We start from the raw sequence: 20134 nt of genomic DNA, 5'->3' as shown, positions 1-20134 counted from the left end.
GCTCATTCTTCCCAACCCAGAGGAGCTACTGAAGGCCATCAGTCTTACTGGGTGCCACAGTGCCTGGCAATGCATAGGTATAAATATGACGAACTGCATGATACAGAATTGCTTAAATAATGGGGAGGAGATGGTATTAAGCTAGGGCTATCACTTGCATGTAATAAAACAGTGATAGTCACTAGTACAGTTCACCATATATTTTCCATTCTCATAAGCACATGGTAGAATTCTACTTCTAGTCACCTTTGAATTTAAGCGTAGCCATGTGACATCTTTCGGCCAACAACAAATCAGTGGAAGTTACATGGGCCATTTCTGGAGACAGAATGTGGTTCACCACATTATCCTTCTCTTTGCTATGGTTTGCCAGTGCTTTAAATGGCTAGTGCTCTGGCACCCTGGGTCCTAGAGTGACGATGATGTACAACATAGACTCCTACTGAGCTGCAATGGCCAGACAGTGAGGAGGGTGTTTTGGAGTTGTTTGTTACACAGCATAAATGATCCTACGCTGACTAATGCAAAGACTAGCCCAGGTACCTGGATTAAAACACATGATGCCATTTTCTGTTACAGGGGACAGATGCAGTCAGATTCTGACTTGGGGTTGGAGGCCTAAGCTTTGGGTTGCTAAGGCAGTTAAGCCCAGGAAAAGGTGCCCCATTTAGGCTTTTCTCTTTGACCTCCCATTCTTGCTTTCATATTGCTAAATGTCTTCTCATACTTGGAACAACCATCAAGTCTACAAATTACCTGTAAACAGCTACTGAAAAGGCACCAGTTTTGGGAAATGTACTTTGGGAGAATGGCCGTGCTCCCCACTCCAACACACACACACACACACACACACACGCACACAGAGTCAGCTAGCTGTGCTTCTACTGTAGTGTAACCTGGAATGCAGTTACAAAGTTGGGCAACACTGGGGAGCAAGATTCTCATGGGGTCACTATCCTGCCTTTTTTTTTTTTAAGTGAAAACACTGCATGCATGTGAAATGATACTCCACAGACTATTCACTCTCTTCTCTGCACAACCCCTCTGGGAGAATTCCTTTGTGGCTTAAAGTGCAGATGGTTTGCTTCCTGTCAGCACCACCCTCCTGTTCAGCACAGGTGGCCCCCTGCCCACCCATCCCACAAGCAGCAGCTCTTACTTAAAAAAGAAGCCAGTGGTACCAGCAGCAAAGAGGCCTTTGGGAAAAGCCAGTGCAGTAATTACTACCCTGTTACCACGGAAATAGAGATTTGCCTCTAAGGCTCCTTTTATGAGCTTTCAGATGAATGGAACTCTCACTCTCTCCTACTGTGTCTCCCTTTGCTGTCCACAAGCAGGAGAGAAGGGGGAGAGGGACAGAAGGGAAACGCAGTGAGGATCATGGATGTTGGGTGTTGTGCTGGAGGCATCTTCTTGTCCCAAAAAGACGAGTATAATGCAGAACTAAGAAAATGAGCAGGGGCACTCGTAGGTATAACAGGCAGTCAAAAGGGGAAGGCAAGGACAGTGAGGGAGGGAAGATGGGGGACAGAGAAAGAGATGGAGGCGAGAGAGAGATCAGCCAGCTGGTCAACCCAAGCAAGAAAAGATAAAGGGAGAAGGGAGGGGGGAAAGCAAGACAAAGTTCATTTCACTTAGGCTGGTAGGAAGCTCAGTGCTGAACTACCACTAAAATGTGCAACCGCAGAGGACCGTATGGTAAGTTTATCTGTATTCTTGGTTCTCTCCCTCTCTGACGTGTCATATTCTCACTTACTTCCCCACCCTCCACGGTCCTAATGCTTCACTGCTTTTACAATTGTTCTTCTAGTATATGTGGTTACTCTATGCTGTTATGGAAAGAAGAGGGCTTAATTACTAGTTAATTAATTAATATAAAGAAAAGAGGGGCACCTGGGTGGCTCAGTCAGTTAAGTGTCCAACTCTTGATTTCAGCTCAGGTCATGATCTCAGGGTTGTGGGATCAAGCCGAAGTCTGCTTGGGATTCTCCCTCTGCCTCTCCATCTGCCCCTCCCCCCACTCACACTCTAAATAAATAAATACAATCTTTTTCTTTTAAAAATTTTATTTATTCATTTGAGAAAGAGAGAGAGGGAGAGAGCACAAGCAGGGGGAGCGGCAGAGGGAGAGGGAGAAGCAGGCACCCCGCCAAGCAGGGAGCCCCAAATGGGGCTCGATCCCAGGACCCTGGCATCATGACCCAAGCTGAAGGCAGACGCTTAACTGACTGAGCCACCCAGGCGCCCCTAAAAAATAAAATCTTAAAAAAAAGAGAGAGAGAGAATCGTGGAGAGACAGAACCCAGATTGCTCCGAATGGCTTCCAGGACAGAGGAATACTCAGACTCTTTATCTTTGCTTGGTACCTTACAAGACACTTTCACCACCTTCACCTCGAGTATTCATCACAATGGTCCTGGGAGACAGGTGTGAGTACTGCCCTTATGTTATAGACAAAAACCTCAAAACTCAGAGAGTTAAGGGACTTGCGTGAGAGTGAGGACAGGAACCAGGGTCTCATGACTGCCAACCCCGCCTCTTCCTTTCACTCCACGGCTGCCTTTTGAAATGTAACTAGGTGATTTCTATAAAGTCCTGTCCAAAAGCACTTCCTACAATGATGGAAATGTTCTGTCTACGCTGTTGGGTAGGGTGGCCACAAACCACATGCGACTTGAAAGCCCTTGAAATGTGTGGCTAGTGTGACGAAGAAACCCAACTTTCAATTTTTGTTAATTTCACATTTCCGTGGCCACACTTCATTAGTGGCTCTTATATTAGGCAGTGCCGATCTATACTCTCTCACTCCCAGCACATGATTGTAGGGGAAATGGGGTTCAAATACTGACACCTAGAGATGGCATGAAGTGAAATTAGTGGTAAAAGAAGGAAAAATTCCCCCTTACCTTACTCGTGAAGAACTCACAATGCAGGGCAGACACAGAGGAGAGACAGCGAGTAGAGAGGGAGGGAGGATTGGGGGAGCTCCTTAAATTATGGTCCAGCCATGGAGGCTTGTTGATCCCTAAACTCTGGGTAGAGAAACTCCAGCAATGCCTCGGGGACCACAGAGTGGTTAGCCAGGGCCAGGAAAGGGAATTTTACAAATGACTGCAGAATCCCTGCAGATTCTGGGGGCCCCTGGATTTCTTGGATCACTAAAGGGAAGCATCGGTCCTCACCTGGGATCTTGAAATTGTGGATTCCTCCCCCTAGCCAACAACACAAGTTTAGAAGAGATCAGAATTTAAAAATGAGCACCACTGGTCCAAACCCGCAAGGAGGCCATGGAGTAAACTGGCTCAGTTTTTGTATAAGAAAGGGCCTTTTCCTTGAGGTCTGAGACCAGTGATGGGAAAAGGGGTGAGGGCAAGCCCATCTGCTGTGTCCAGGGGCCAAAAGCCTGGGATGGGGGGAGAGGAGTCATAAAATATCCCCCTTTCCCTCTTTTTTTTTTTTTTAAAGACTATTTATTTGAGAGAGAGCGCGAGAGAAAGAGAGTGAGCACGGGGAGGAGCAGAGGGAGAAGGAGAAGCAGGCTCCCTGCTGAGCTCGGAGCCTGACTTGGGACTCTATCTCAGGACCCTGAGATCATGACCTGAGCCGAAATCAAGAGTCAGATGCTCAAGGGGGCGCCTGGGTGGCTCAGTCAGTTAAGCATTCGCCTTCAGCTCGGATCATGATCCCAGGGTCCTGGGATTGAGTCCCGCATTGGGCTCCCTGCTCAGCAGGGAGCCTGCTTCTCCCTTTCCCTCTGCCTGCCACTCTCCCTGCTTGTGCTCTCAGGCTCTCTCTCTGTCAAATAAATAAATAAAATCTTAAAAAAAAAAAAAAAAAGAGTCGGACGCTCAATCCACTGAGCCATCCGGGTGCCCCGTGTGCTTGCATTTTTAGTGACTAGGGGCTCATTTAAAGAGAGGACACCAGGATAAGGGCCCAGAGCCAGGGAATGGAAGAATCTCTGCACTGAGGGTTCCCTAAAGAGGCAGTTACATGAGGTGGTTAGAGCATCAGCAGGGTCTGGCAGGCCTGGGTTTCAATTCCAGTTTGGACACCTGCCAGGTGTGTATGTAACCTGCCACATATTTACTGACCTGACCCTCTCAGGATACCACTGCTATGTCTATGAAACCAGGATGATACCTCCTCTCAAAGGCTCAGGGTTAGGAGGAAACAACATCATATCTGTAAGGTGCTTGGCACAGTTCCTGGCATATAGCAATCCATTGGGAAATGGTGACTATTACTGTTTTTATTTTCTGGTCTGTATTAGTTGTCTATCGCTGCTGTAACAAATTATTATAAACACGGTAGCAAAAAACAACACAAATGCACTATCAGATCTGTGAGGCAGAAATCCAAACTGAGTCTCATGGACTGAAAGCACGTGTGGTGGCAGGGCCGCACTCACTTGGGTGGCTCGAGGGGAGCGTCCGTTCCCTTTGCCTTTTCTCCTTTGGAGAGGCCACGGCCACGGGCACGCTTTGGCTGTGGCCCCACCCTCCGTCTTCAAGGCCAGCAGGGCAAGTGGGGTCCTTACAGCCCATCGCTCTGCCTCATCTCCCACCCACCTCTTCTACTTTTAAGGACCTGGTTATCACACTGGCCCACCAGGATAGTCCAGGCTAATCTCTCTATCCAAAGATCGGCTGATAAGCAACTGCAGTCCCTCCCGGCCATGTGGTGTAACATATCCACAGGTTCTGGGGGATTAGACTGTGGACCCTGTGGGGCCATTACCCTGTCTACCCTCCCTACCAGGGGCTTGGAAGGGAGGGCAAGGGATTGGTTCCCATTGGTGCTTCCTCTCATCTGCACACCCCAGCAGGGGCTCGGTTGAAGAAACACCTGGGTTGGGGACCTACTACCTGGTAAGGGCTCCCACGAATTTCATCTGCTGGCTGGGGACCTCTGGCCTGGATTCAACTCCTCTCTGCAGGTCAGGCCTGAATTGGTGAATACACTGCTTGGTGCCAGGAGGCCGCCTTGTTGCATACAAATCACAAAGCCCAGCAGTGCCCTGGGCTCTTGGACATCTTGTGGCACTCCCGGTGAGGAGGAGGATTGGGCTTGGCAGGCTGGTGAAATACCAGGTTGCACAGTTACATCCTCACACCGTGGGACTCTCAATTCAAGCTGAAACTGGGACAGCTCTGAGCACCAGGGTCTGGGCCCCAACCACAGACGGTAAAGCTTGTACAGTGACTCTGAATCCTCATTTTCAAAGTGCAATCTCAATACCTAAAACATTCAGAGCTTGGAGGGCAATGAAAACCCTGTAACAAGAAGGAACAGAAACACTTTCCTGCTTGGTTTCTTGGCATGACATCAGAGGGCCCCTGTCATTTGGTTCAAGTCTCAGGCTGACGTTTTACCGCACTGCATTCTCGCTGTGCTATTTTTATTACCACTTCAGTTAATAAGGGCCACTGGAGGTCAATAAATATTCTAATGGTGTAGAAGAAAGTAACCAAGTCATTCCAAAGCCCTCCTCCCGACCTAACTGTGCACGACGGGCCTGATTTCTGTCCTTGTGCCCACAGTGACACTTGCATGACCGGGGGACGCCATTTAGAAGCAGCCTGGAACTGCACGTCGGTGACGTCAGCAAGGGCTGCAAACAGCAGGGCAGTGCTGTGGAGGGACAGAGAGAGCTCCTTGGGAATGGAAGCTTTCCCAGACCTGAGCTTTACACTTTGAAAGCACTCAGCTCTCAGGAGTTCAAGAACTTTTGATGGGTCCTGAAGGGACAGCATGCAGGAACTGGCAGGAGTTTAGCAAACCATCTGACGGTCTGTGAGGCCGGCCTCCTGGCTCCCCGGGGCACTCCATGCCAAACCTCTCTGTATTTGCCTGTTATCTGGGGCCAGCGACTTGGAACAAGCCACCTCCGTTTGTCCCTTTTGATCCTGCCCCCTCAGCTGGCTGGCTCTAGTTCGCTGGAAGGGGCCACTGATGACTATCAGGTAAAAACTGGAGCCCAGGGGTGGCAATCCCGAAGAGTGACAGCAGATCAAGGGCAGACTTGGCATTGTGGATTGACTATCATCCTTTCTTATTTCTCAGACGCTGGCTGGTGACATACAGGACTCTCAGACTGACATGGTCCCTATCTCCCAGGCTCCAAAGGTACCTATTCCTATCAATTCCTTTTAATAGCCCTGAAGATATCCCAGCCACATCCTGTTGCTAACAGCCACGGTTTGTGTGCTAGGTCAGCGTCCTTTGGGGCCTTCCCCTGGAAGAGCTCTAGCTCCTGAGCTGCACCGCTGAGGTTAATGATTTTCCTGTGGGTATGGTGAGGTGATCTGCTCTCTTACGCTCCTCTTCTCTTGGCCAATGTCTAACCAGGCCTCATCCCTCAGTACTTTTCCTATTTCCTTCGTAGCACGCATGCAGTCTGCGGCCTATGCGTGAACCCTAAGGACTGGGCTGTCTTTTTATAAAGAACTTCCGGGAAATATCTCAGCTCTGGGACCTTCTTTTTTCAGCTTAAAAGGGAAGAATTCTGGAAAGGTGCTGCATTTTTTTGTCGGTATTTTTTTCACTTGTCTAATTTAAATAATTTAAAGAACATATTTCTCATTATAGGGACAAGAATAGGATTACCTTGTCTGCAGCCATTTGCATACTACCTTTAAAAAAAAAATACCTGCACACCATCTGTGATATTCTCCTTTGATATTTCACATTAAATTGTCTCAAACCAACACTATTCTTTACCTGAAACAATATTTGTAAAATCTTGGGTTTGATGTACTAGTTATACATTTTTTTAATATTACAATTAAAATGTAAAAGAAATATTTCCCTGTCTACTATCTAAAATTATTTCCGGGCGCCTGGGTGGCTCAGTCGTTAAGCGTCTGCCTTCAGCTCAGGTCATGATCCCAGGATCCTGGGATCGAGCCCCGCATCGGGCTCCCTGCTCGGTGGGAAGCCTGCTTCTCCCTCTCCCACTCCCCCTGCTTGTGTTCCCTCTCTTGCTATGTCTCTCTGTCAAATAAATAAATAAAATCTTAAAAAAAAAAAAATAAAATAAAATAATTTCCTATACCACTAATGTTAGCCTCCCACTTTGGGAAATACTCATCTAGAATATAATAGTTTTTGGAAGAGATTTGCATGAAGAACTTTACAGCAACAAATCTACTACAATTTCAACTTAGCCAAAGATGAAGCATTTCTATGGTCTGTTTACAGTAACTTTAGAGATGAATGAAGTTTAACATATTCTAGAACAATGGAAAATATCTCACTGCCTACAGATCAAAACTTGTATGAAATAGGAGATTTATAAGCATTATTAGATCCTAACTTAAAAAAAAAAAAAAGCCACCTGAATTCTACCTTTAAAAGCTGGTCAGTTATCCTTTCAGTCTTAAATGATCACATCTGAGCATTCCAGTCTTGGGAGAACCAGAAGACATTGCTGTCCAGTTGGTCCCATCAAAGAGGCTGAGCTGGACAACATAACAAACACTATCCATCTTTCCAGCCCCCACCCCCAGTCCTCCACCTCCAAAAGCAGGAACAAGCTCAGCTGTGATCTATAATAATTCCATTAACCCTGCAATGAAGCATTAAATTAAACTGCCTAGCACAGATTCTTCTTTTGCTACAAGGGAAAATGTACCTTGTAAAGCCTGAATTTCATGCTAATAGATTAACTAACCAGCTACATGTTTACAGGAGAATACAAATAAGCAAAATAACTAGGCAAATTGTGAAATCTCCAGTGGGGGTGTTACAACAACGGACTTTCTCCCTGATAATATTTCCTCTGAAGAGTTTAGTTATAGAGCGTTCCAGCCTTAGAAAGAGCAGTTCTCCGGGGCGCCTGGGTGTCTCAGGGCTTAAGTGTCTTTCTCTCAGGTCATGATCTCAGGGTTGTGAGATCGAGCCCCATGTTGGGCTCCACCCTGGGCGTGCAGCCTGCTTGAGATTCTCCCTCTCCCTCTGCCTCTGCCCCTCCCCACCCTCCCTCTCTAAAAAAAATAAAAATAAAAATAAATAAAAAATTAAAAAAGAGGGGCGCCTGGGTAGCTCAGACGATTAAGCGTCTGCCTTCGGCTCAGGTCATGATCCTCGGGTCCTGGGATCGAGCCCCGCATCGGGCTCCCTGCTCTGCGGGAAGCCTGCTTCTCCCTCTCCCTCTGCCTGCCGCTCCCCCTGCTTGTACTCTCTCTCTCTCTGTCAAATAAAAAACAAAAAAATCTTAAAAAAAAATTTAAAAAGAGCAGTCTTAAAAAAAAGAAAGAGGAGTTCTTAAGTGGTTCACCTTTCTATGGAATTCTCAAACCAATACTTTTAAACAAATTAATTACAGGAAGAAAGCTAACTTGAGCTGACACTGTGGTGAAGAGCCTTTGTCACCTCTGGCATAAATCACCACCCTGGGCCCTGGGAGACTCTGAGAAGGGCAAATTCAAGTTCGTGGCAGAGCCTGGGCCAGCTTCCAGGTTTCTGACAACTGATTCAGTGTTCTCTACACCAGCACAGGCTTCTCAGTCTTCCCAGAGAAAAGATGAAGATTCCTCTTGAGCAAATGCCATTCCTGGGGGTAACTTCAGCGTGCCCTAGTTCTCTTAAGCCAGAGAACCACAGACATCACTTAGCTCTTTGTAAAAACTATATCCAGCTAAGAGAACAGCAAGAAGCTGGCTTTGTGCTGCAAATATGTGGCTTTCTGGCCCATGAGGATTAGCACCCAAAAATGTATGGTGACTTCAAGCACACACATCTAAATTCCATGTTCTGTCTCATCAACACACATGGGGAAAGAGGTCAAGTATACCAGCAAAATAATTCAACGGTCAGATCATTAAAGGGTATTGAAATCTAGAAATACAGCACATCAGAGCTGGAAGGGATCTGGAAAATCATATAGTCTGAACCCCTTCTTTAATAGATTGCTCAAGGCCATAGAATCCGTTTGTGCCAGAGTAAGGATTACCCAAGAGCCCTCCAGACTGTAATGTTCTCTGAAGCTCTTTTCATCTCTGACGTGGGCTGTAATGAAGACCGGTCAAGTGCTGTCATGTCAGGTCCTCAGCATGTGCTATATAAACTACATCCTTAAGCCTTGCTTCCCAGTGCCAGGCCACAGGAGACCCACAGTGAAGCCTCCTCAGCCAAGGCCAGGAGCACTCCCTTGGGCACCCAGGCCTTCTGTGCATCACCAGGGACTGTGTTCCCAAGTCCAGTACCTAGAAAGCTGGCTAACAGAGGAAGTAAAGCAGATCCCTGGGGCCCGGGGAATCGACAAAGATACAGTAGCAACAGTCAAAACAACATCCCAAATTACGCAAGCCCGAACTCCCTCTACTCTTGCTGTCAGAAGCGCCACCCTAACCAGAAGCAGGACTCAGGAACCCTTTGGCAGCACTCTCCTACCTGCTGAGCCAGCTCCTGACCCCAGGCGTGGCGTCAGGCCTCTCACCCCTTGCGCGGGTCACGGCAGTGCCCGTCGTTCTCAATATCATACCCTCACTTCTCAGGCCACTCTGAAATGAGTTCTGCACCTGGTCAGTCTCAAGTGGAGCAAACTTACCTGTCAGCATCGCCAAGGCCCAGGGAGGTATTTCTTTGCAGGGTCTCCCGCACCACAGCCATCCCATCAGGGAGCCGGTTCAGGCGACGAGTGTAGAGGCCAAGTCCACCATCGGTCATGTACCTTCAACAGGAGCAGAGGATGATGCAAAAATACGGTCAAGAGCAATTCATGTACAGTCTTGTTGTTCACATCTAGGAGCCCTGCATGGCCATCTCGTGCTCTAAGGGGGAAGGAACTGAGGCTTTCCCGAGGCTCTGTCACTAATCACAGCCCAGGGATAACTCCGCTGTTAATTCAACCCAAAGGATCACCCACTTGCTAGCAAAAATAGAACTCGGCTTAATTAACCCAAACTCACAGGAATCTATGAAGCAGAAGGGAACTAGTGAATAACACTAACTGTCAGATATATTCATGACATTCTTTTTAATTTGGCAATTATACAAGCAGGTGTTTTACCTAAGTAATGTGAGTGGAACTGACAATCATTAGCAAAGCATAGGGAAAAAAATATGACAGAACAGTGCAATGGAGAAAGTAGGCAAGCTTTTAAAAGAGGATGGAAAGGAAAGACAGAGGACAGATGAGCCACCGTTGTCATCACGGGCAAGTTGCTTCTCTGGGTCCTGGGTCTTTCATCTGAACTATGGGAATATCACAGCCTTCCTGCATCCTCAAGGCAGACATGAGAATTAGCCAGATAAGGCATATGAAGGTGCTCTGCAATTTGTGTAAGACCATATACACGGAAGACATTATTAGGGGTGTCATTAAGTATCTACAATGGTGAATTTCACCTTTGATATCGATGCTTTAAGAGGGTTGTCACAAAACTCTCCAAACAACACTCACACTAATTTACTCTTGCAGATTTCTTGGTGAGTCCACAAAGCTATCTTCCAATGGAGTCGGTGTTACCAGGGGAGGGGGTACCCCTGCAGCTTCTGTATAGATAGCCATCCGTTACCCAGACCAGTCCCTGAGAGCTTCGCCACCAGCAGGGGGTAGTTCAGGTACAAAGCAGCTTTACCTCATCTACCCTCCTTCCAAAATCCTCCTTCCAAAATCCCATAAGGGAGACTGCTTGTGCCATCACCCCCAGCTTCAGAGGAGGACAGGAAGGCAAGACAAAAGTTGGGCAGAGCAAGAAACCAAACTCGGTTCCCTTGAATTCTCACACGGGCGCCATCAGATAGACCTGCAAGGTGTCTGAAGATGCAGGTGTCTCACATTTCAAGTGAAATGACATTTATTTATTTATTTATTTAAAAGATTTTATTTATTTATTTGACAGAGAGAGACACAGCGAGAGAGGGAACATAAGCAGGGGGAGCGGGAGAGGGAGAAGCAGGCCCCCCGCCGAGCAGGGAGCCCGATGCGGGGCTCGATCCCAGGACCCTGAGATCACGACCTGAGCCGAAGGCAGAAGCCCAATGACTGAGCCACCCAGGCGCCCCTGAAATGACATTTACTAAGAAGACCCATGAGTGGTGATTTTCCTGAGACAGTCCGCTGAGCTACATCACACAAAATGTTTCACTGCATTTAGTATTTTAGCTTTAGAATATATGAAGTAGATTTTGAGGGTTGTCAATTCTGGACTTTCTTCTACTTCGAGTTTGGGTCCTTTCTGGGATATATCCTTAGAAAGATGGAATTACAGGATGCTGTGGAGGTTGCCCATGACCAGTACGTTTCAGTTAGGGGCAGAGAAGACAGTTCTCACTGGCGCATCTGGGGTAAGAAGAAGTTTCCATATGCGTCAAAAGAATTCTCCTTTAGGGCAGCTTCCAGGACACCACATCTAAACGGAACTTCTCTGATGTCCCCTCCCGCCCCTCATGACATTAATGATCAGAGGCAATGCAATGCCAACATGATGTAAAATCTGTTGGAGCAGTCAAACCAATTGGTTGTGGTTGTACCAACAAAATGACAACAGATGAGACTGAGTTTTTCACTCCACTGTGTCATATGAAAAACAAAGCAAAGGGGCGCCTGGGTGGCTCAGTCTTTAAGCACCTGCCTTCAGCTCAGGTTATGGTCCCAGGGTCCTGGGATCGAGCCCCGCATCGGGCTCCCTGCTCGGCGGGAAGCCTGCTTCTCCCTCTCCCACTCCCCCTGCTTGTGTTCCCCACTCTCTCTCTGTCTCTATCTGTCAAATAAATAAATAAAATCTTAAAAAAAAAAACAAAAAAACCCAAAGCAAACACTGTAAATATACTAAAAACCACTGCATTATATACTTTAAAAGGGTGAATTTTATGAATTGTATCTCAATAAAACAACAAAAAAGAGGGATTACAGCTACAGTTCAATAATTATTTGTGTAATTACTTTTTAGTGCTTATCTCCTACACTCTATGGTAAATTCCTTGAGGGCAAGGGCTATTTGTACTTTGTTGAAATCTATATCCCATGTGCCTGACACATACTAAGTGCTCATGACAAATTGTTTGTGTTGCATGAAGACCAAAGACACAGGCATAGAATGGGGTTTAGCAAAAACTTTTGGGGAGGACACCGATTACAGGTTTGCTTTCCTCTTTTTATTTTTTAAAGATTTTATTTTTTTAAGTAATCTCTACATCCAACCTGGGGGTCAAACTCACAACCCAAGATAAAGAGTTGCATGTTCCACCGAACGAGCCAGCCAGGTGCCCCTTCCTCTTTTTTTTTTTTTAAATCAATTCTTTTTTTCTTTTGAAAGTTTATTTATTTATTTATTTATTTGGTAATCTCTACCCCCAGTGTGGGGCTCGAACTCACAACCCTGAGATCAAGAGTTGCAGGCACCACTGACTGAGCCAGCTAGGCGCCCCACGTTTTCCTCCCTCTTAATTGCCGGCAAACATGACACCTAAGATATATGGAAAGGCAAACTGAACTGTTTATCTGCCGGTCTACCCACCCATCTGTCTACCCAACCACCCACCCATTCGGTGTAACCCAGGTTCCAGTGGTGGGCTCCGTGTACGTATCCTACAGCCAGCACGAGGAGAAAAAAGCACCCACCTAGATCAAAATGCAGTGACTTCGCCAGAGGCTGGAGTTTCTAGCTCAAATGTCCTTTCAAGGAGAATTCAGGGGAAGCTCTTCAAAACACAATCTGCTGCACCATTAAGCAAGGCAGTTAATTTTGATTTTAGCAAAGCCCACCCAGCCATATACACGAAAACTTTTCAACTGCGGGGATCTTGTCAAAGGACAAACAAACTCATTTTCGCATTCATTTCCCTGCTGGATTTTTATAGCTGGTGAAACAACACTCAGAGTTGGGCAATTACACGCACCCAGGCGTGTAGACAAGGCCCCCAGGTACACAGCATCCGCCTTCTGCAGAGGCGCGGGGCAGGGCCTGGTCCACAGACGAATGCTGAGACGTGCTGCAGCCCCCAACCCACTAACACCCGAGCACGACGTGGTTCTGTCAAAAATGAAAACCCACAGCGGTGGGAGGGCCCTGGAGAGATGGGACTGCATGTGTTACCTCGGTCTATCGACTGCTACGGGGAATTCTGATTTCGTTCAGGCCGAGAGGAAAGGCAAGATAAATCAGATCCTCTGCCTTCGCAAATGGCACAGAGAACTAAAGAGCCTGGGAGTTGAATGCAACTAATCTGACTGTGACCCAGCTTTGCTGCAAATCTATTTCATTTTTTTAAAAAATATTTTATTTATTTGAGAGAGAGAGAGAGAGAGAAACAGCATGAGAGGGAAGAAGGTCAGAGCGTGAAGCAGTCTTCCTGCTGAGCAAGGAGCCCAATGTGGGGCTAGATCCCAGGACCCTGGGATCATGACCTGAGCCAAAGGCAGACACCTAACAACTGAGCCACCCAGGTGCCCCGCAAATCTATTTCATTCACTGTGTGTGAGAGGGGTGAGGGTAAGGGATTGGGGGTGGGGTGGGGAGAAATGGTGAGGAAATGGGGAATTTACATCTTTTCCCAGACATTTGTAAAAACACATATCCGATCATATATAGTTTTTATAACATTCTTAAAAATAAGTTCTATTTTATGTCCTCTCACTAGGAGACAGCTGTCACTACAACCAGGCTCACACTCAACAATCTAATGTAAAATATTTATTTTTAAATTATTACCCACTGATTCCAACAGCCTCATTTACAAAACGCTCCCTATATGTTTTTAAATAACTCTTCTACTCTCAATGAAAAATAAAATTTTGGTTTGATCCAGATTTGTGTAGGAACTAGCTACTGAATATATTAATATAGACTGCCTTCATCAAGTTAATCCCTTAAGAAAGCTAATTTACAGGTGAAGCAGTCACTGGTGCGTCCATCTGAATCAGCGGCCCTTGTCCAGCAGGGCCGAGAAGGCTTGTGTTCTGGATGGTGGGGGTGGGGGCAGGGGAGCCATGGCCATGCCCCATCTTTGGGAGCTTTAGCAAGGCTCACACAGGGTAGCTTGAGGTCACAAGAAAGGAAGCAGCAGATCCAGGGACTGGATCCTCTAGCACCAACACTGTAGGGTTCCTTCTCCCTGGGGAAATAAATAACTAGTGCTGGAGCCTAATGATGTGCCAGTAACATCCTAATGTTTGCTTGGTGGGGTCCTGACTAAGCCACCAAGCCGCTCAACAATTTCCACATCACCGTCTCAAGTTCTGCAGTGATGGGTGCAGGGGCCCTGCCTCCGCCTTCCACAGCCTCCCTGGAGGCCCCCCAATGGAGGCTGGGCTAACGACACAAGGTGTGTGTGTGCGGTGGGGGGCGTTTCTTTTCAAGGCTGGGGCACCATGGGCTGGCCCACGAGCATAAGAGTTAGCATCAGGGCTCTCTTGTCAGAAAGACCTGGGTTCAAATGTCTCCTCTGCCCCTTGCCGGCTCGGGGACCTTGGGTGCATCATTATTAATAAGAACTAATGGTTATGGAGGCTACCTGGGTACTGTGCTAAGTGCTACCCATAAGTCATGACACGTACCTTCAAGGCTCTCATCAAGTGTATTATCTGTTTTTCAGATGAGGACAATGAAATTGTGGTCAGGATCACAGTGCAGGTAGGTGGGTTCAAACCCCAGCTTTGTGTCACACTTTTTGGTGTAATTCCTTTGAGTTTCATTTCCTCAGCTACAGGGTGGGCAAAACTACAGGTTAACCTCACGGGGCTGCAGTGGGCACGGCCCTATACAAAGCCCAGGGCCTGGGAGCACTTCAAACGTGTTAGCTGCTGTGACCATCAGCAGTGACTGCCCATATCACAGAGCAGTGACTGTGCGTCCCCTCCTCACTTTTTAATCGCACAACTAGTAGGTACCAGGCTCTGTACTAGGCTGGGGTTACAGGGGTGGAAAGACCTAGTTCCTGCCCTGGTGAAGCTCAAAATCTACAGGGGACTCCGACATTGAACAGATAATTCCACTACGACATGAAGAGCGTGAGTATTGCAGATGGATGTAGGACAGGCTCAGAGCACCCTGGGGGAGAGTCATAGAGGAGCTATGTAAGCTGACCTTTAAAGGGTGCATAGGAGTTTGCCAGCCACAGGAGAAGGATCCGTCTAGGCACATGGGTATCACGTACAAACAAAGGGAGAAATGGAGAGGAAGGTTCAGTTAGGAGGATGGGAAGTAGATCACTGTGGCTAGAGCAGCAGGAATAGACAGGAGCCAGGTGGCACGGGGACCGGGGCTCACTTGGGGAGCCAGGTGGGTTGAGACCTCTGACTTTGAGCCAGGGAAGCTAGCTACAAAGGTACTAAGCAAATGACTAACAGGCTCTGGTTTTTGTGTCAAAGAGAACCCTGACATTTCAAGACTTCTATCATTTAATACTCCAGTTGGGGTGAGCATTTTTTCATCAGAAATTCCTTCTATGGACTTTTCAAAATGCACCACTTGTCTGAATCCTCTCTGTGTCATCTCAGACCTTTGGGGGAATGACCAGACTTGTAGGGTAGACTCACCATCCCTCAGGCCAGGAGAGATCTGTGAACACCACATGCCTATTATGAAGAACTTCCTAGACAAAATAGGTGCATTCTATGTAACTGACACTAGCTATGAAAAAGCTTTGGAATCTAATAGGACCTGTTAGAACAAATACACCAGATTTTGAATCCAACGTTTCGCCAATAGATCTCTTCTTTAAACGTAATGAGACAACAATGTGAAACAAGTGAAACTGGCTTTGTGAATCACCTCCAGAAGGAGGGGAAGGTGGCTCCTCGTGCCCAGAGTTCACAGTTCAACGTAGCCTGTGTTAGTAACACAAACTGACTTCCACTAATTGCAAAAGAAATCACCTTCTGTCAAGGACTGGGGGAGCGGGGAGTGGACGGGAAGGGAAGAAATACATACTGACCTCATCAGTCTCCGTGCATGTCTAATAGAGCATGGCATGAAAAGACAAAGCAGAACAACAACAGAAACACTCAAATGCAAGAAATGAAAGTAGTACAAAACGGGGGGTGGGGGGTGGGAATCAAGCCTAGGTGATTCTTTTTTCTTCAAAGCCATGTCAACCTGTCTATATGTTTTGGATAAACTTTTGATTTAAATGTGAAGATAGCAAAGAAAATGGAATACAAGAAAAAACATATATATACACACACACATACATGTATAATTCCTTGCCAATAGCAATATAACTAGATGAGCATATATGTCAACACATACTTTGTTGCATACGGTTAAAGGAAAATGCTGTGGGCTGATGAAAAGTACCTGCAGATGAGCATCTCCCCAGTGTCCAGGACCCCAACAACATATGTTTTCCCCAGCACCCCTCTGCCTCACAGCAATGCTGTGCAGCATGTACTCTCTAGGTTTATTAGCATGTAAATTGAGTTTCTGGACAAACCTGTACAAGGATGCCTTTAGTTTAGGGCCTCTTAGAAGTCAGATGAATGAACTTCACTGGGTCACAGAAGGACAAACCGACAAGCCAGTCTAACAAAGCTGCCTACACCCTTTTGAAGAAAGCTGATCTCTAGGACCCAAAAGAAGCTGTTCCATTTGACTTAAGGGAAGAAGGGAAAGCATTTGCATGCAAAAATAGGATGCGGGGGAGGGGAGTGGGTTTAAATTTTCAGGGCTAATTTTAAAACTGTAGTATTAAAATTTAAGCAAAGACTTAAGATTCTACTAAGAAAACATTTGGAAACCACTCCGTCCTCAAAGTTTTTAGGCACCAAAGCTGAGGCAAATGTGGTATATTTCATGTATCCACCACCACCCTACTCACACCCTCCACCCCAATGACAACTACAGAGACACATCACCGAGTGACTCTAATACCCACCTCATGGCAATCTTTAATATTTTATTATTCTTCTATTTTTTAAAGATTTAAAAATTTTTAAGTCATCTCTACACCCAACATGGGGCTTGAACTTACAACCCTGAGATCAAGAGTCGCATGCTCTCCTGACCGAGTCAGCCAGGCACCCCTATCTTTAATATTTTAAAATCAAATAAAGGTGAGCTCTAATCAAAGCACATGGTGCAGCTTCTTCTCTATTATGGGTCATCTCAAACTACCACACAAGGAAACAAGGCCAACAGCCACCTTTGGAGAAAGTCTAAGGTTTGCATGTCCTTCTCAGTTAGGGTTCTCTGCAACAACAGGACTTTATAATTAATCTGGGCTAGACAACACAAGTAATCCAGAAGCATTTCTTTGGCTTTCATGGCTTTTGGGGAACTCCTCCAATGACTCTGCTGGCAAAGACAAAGGGGAGATGTGGACCCAGAAAATCCAAGCCATTTCCTGCCTTTCTACTTGATAGAGAGTTGGGGTACCTTTTAGCACCGTTCCCCACGGGAATGTGTTGTATGCCTGCTGGCTCTTCAGGACATCACCAAGATGGTACATCCGTCTTTTTAGGAGGATGTGGGAGTTCACTTCTCATCTCCAGCAGAATCTTGCCTTATTCATTCAAGCCTGGTGCAGCCACCCGACGCCGTATCATGAGCCACCTTGGCTCAGAGCACAGAACACGGCCATGAGCCGCCAACTGGGAATCCCCACAGCTCAACGGGCGCTAGCCCCTTCCCTGGCTTGTCTGCATTTCACTTCCATTGCACCGAGTCCTGGCTGTAAGGCGAGCCGGATGACTGGGCAGACCCGGCTGATCCTGATACTCTGATCCCGGCTGCGGCAGGAAGTCAAGCTTGCTGCAGAAGTAAGCCGGGCTCCAGAGGCCTGGAGTCTGCTCTGGCTGGCCTAGTCACCAGAGCATGCCTCTCTGGGGAGCACTATGAAGATGTTGCTAAGCTAGTCAGACAGGAGCTCAGCTTCAGCAGGCCACGGGGACAGAGGAAGGAGCAGGAAAAGGCAGGCCTGAGTAAAGGAGGAGACAAAGGGTCCCAGGGGTCCCCTTTAAGCCTCACCAGAGGAAATGGGTACCACAGATTTTATTTCCTAAAGCTAGGTGCTGCAAAGCTGCTGGAAGAGAACAGAAGGCACAGTGGGGAGGTTCTTGCAACAAAACTCAACACACGCCTCGAGACCCCACTTGCCACTCATAATAGGGGCCATGGACCAGCAGCTTCACTGTCACCTGGCAACTTTTAAGAACTGCAGTATCCCAGACCTCCTGAATCAGACTCCCCAGGTTCAGTGAGACCCCCAGGTGGTTCTACTGCACATTACAGAATGGGAAGCACTGGTCTCAGGCAGCGGTCTCTGCAGTGAGGAACATAAGACGACCGACCCATAGGAGCAAAAACTAAGGTGCTTCTATTTGTATGTGTTTCTTATCATGTCCCTTTTAATTCCTATGTTTTGTGCAGGTTTTATACTGTATGCAATATTTCAGTGACGTGAACATACATTTTAAAAACAAACACAATAGATAATGCAGGAACAAGCTCTTTTTTTTACACAATCAAAAACAGGTTCGAGACCACGATCCAAAGCAGAAATTCCTAAATCTTACATTATGGACCCCAATCTTACATATGTGTAAAATGTGCACCCAGTTGAGTCAGCTCAAAGGCCCCTGCCAGGCCCCATGTGAGCAGTCCCTCTGACTTAGCGCAGAAGGGGATCCTGGCTGAAGCAGTCCCTTTAGCATATTCTGCAAGTTTTCACATAGCAAGACTTCTGTGTTTGCTATCAACTGACTCAGCAGGGGCACGTGGCATGGCTGTAACTCACACGTCACCCTGAATCTTAGCACACGGACTCGAGCTCACCACTGCCGTGGGTTTGTGCTTGCTCTCACCAAACTCCTAGCAGGAGTGATTCATTAAGTGGGAAAATGCTTGCAGGGTGAAAAACATGCTGCCAAGATCCTTGTGTCTTCTGCAAAATGCAGTGTGAATATTCACAGGTTCCACAAAATTCATCTAGCATGAATTTCCAGAGCATTTTGGTTTAGCTTACCTAAAGCTAACACGTATAAATGCTGACACGTATAAACTCCATAAACATTTTAAAGTAAAAAAATCCATAATTTGCTAATAAAATACATTCGATCCCACAGAGAGCCAGGGATTGTAACAGTGGATTTGTCACCCCTATTTAAGTAAATACACATATGTAAAATTTTCACTATAATCCCTAACGATGCTTGTTTAAAATGGGAGTTGGCAGGGCATCTTTCTGAAGAAAGGCTGCACACTTTGGAAATCTGACAGTCCCCTGTGTCTGGAATCTGGTCTGGCCTGAATTATCTTTATTGTGGTGCAACTGTCAGTGTGGGATTGCAGCAAGTATTTCTAGCACTGGCAGGAAGCTTTTTGTCCACCTACTGAAAGATGAAACACATTCTCACACACAGGAGACAGTCCTCTAGACAAAGCCCCTTTAAGCTCTTTCTTGGAACGAAACAGATGGTGAGAGGAGACTGACTTATATCCAGGAATTCTCCAACCTTAAAATACACCTGAATCATCTGGGGACCTTAAGACAATGCAGATTCCAAGGCCCCAGCTTCACAGATGCAGGACGTCATTCGTGGGACCCAAACCTTGCATTTTTAAAATTTTTTTTTAAAGATTTTATTTATTTATTTCACAGAGTGATAGCGAGAGCAGGAACACAAGCAGGGGGAGTGGGAGAGGGAGAAGCAGGCTTCCCGCCGAGCAGGGAGCCCGATGCAGGGCTCTATCCCAGGACCCTGGGATCATGACCTGAGCTGAAGGCAGACACTTAATGACTGAGCCACCCAGGCGCCCCAAGACTTTTTTTTTTAAAGAACATTTTGCGGTTTACAGAGACCTTGCACAGAAAGCAGAGTTCCACAAACCCCCTTTCCTCTGCCACCACTTTCCCTATTATTAACACTTTATATTAGTGTGGTCCACTTGTTATAACTGCGTTGTTTTTTTTTGGACATCTGAGTTATTCCAATGGCACTAATACAGCTGGAGGTGCTCACGGTGACACCGCACAAAGTAAACCTCTTAATGCGTCACTTGTTATAACTGATGCACCAATACTGATGGATTATTATTAACCAAACTCCAGAGTTTGCATTAGGGCCCACTCTGTGTTGTATAGTTCTATAGGCTTTGACAAACACATATCATGTATCCTCCATTATGGTATCATACAAGAATAGTGTTACTGCCCCCCAGTGTCCCGTGTTCCCCTATTCATCCCT

General features: G+C 46.6%; 1 protein-coding gene across 6 annotated transcripts in view; it reads right to left on the bottom strand.

The window, feature by feature from the left end:
• The window catches only part of NAV2 (neuron navigator 2), a 385703-nt gene that overhangs the window by 111405 nt on the left and 254164 nt on the right, over positions 1-20134 (bottom strand). For all 6 annotated transcript variants that reach the window (XM_032413834.1, XM_032413835.1, XM_032413836.1 and 3 more), the window contains one exon: positions 9554-9676. In XM_032413834.1, the coding sequence (XP_032269725.1) occupies positions 9554-9676 (123 nt within the window). The remainder of the gene's footprint in view (positions 1-9553; positions 9677-20134) is intronic.

Source organism: Phoca vitulina, unplaced genomic scaffold, assembly GCF_004348235.1.
Source record: "Phoca vitulina isolate PV1807 unplaced genomic scaffold, GSC_HSeal_1.0 scaffold16, whole genome shotgun sequence".
Taxonomy (NCBI): Eukaryota; Metazoa; Chordata; class Mammalia; order Carnivora; family Phocidae; genus Phoca; species Phoca vitulina.
This window is presented reverse-complemented; position numbering and strand designations above follow the sequence as displayed.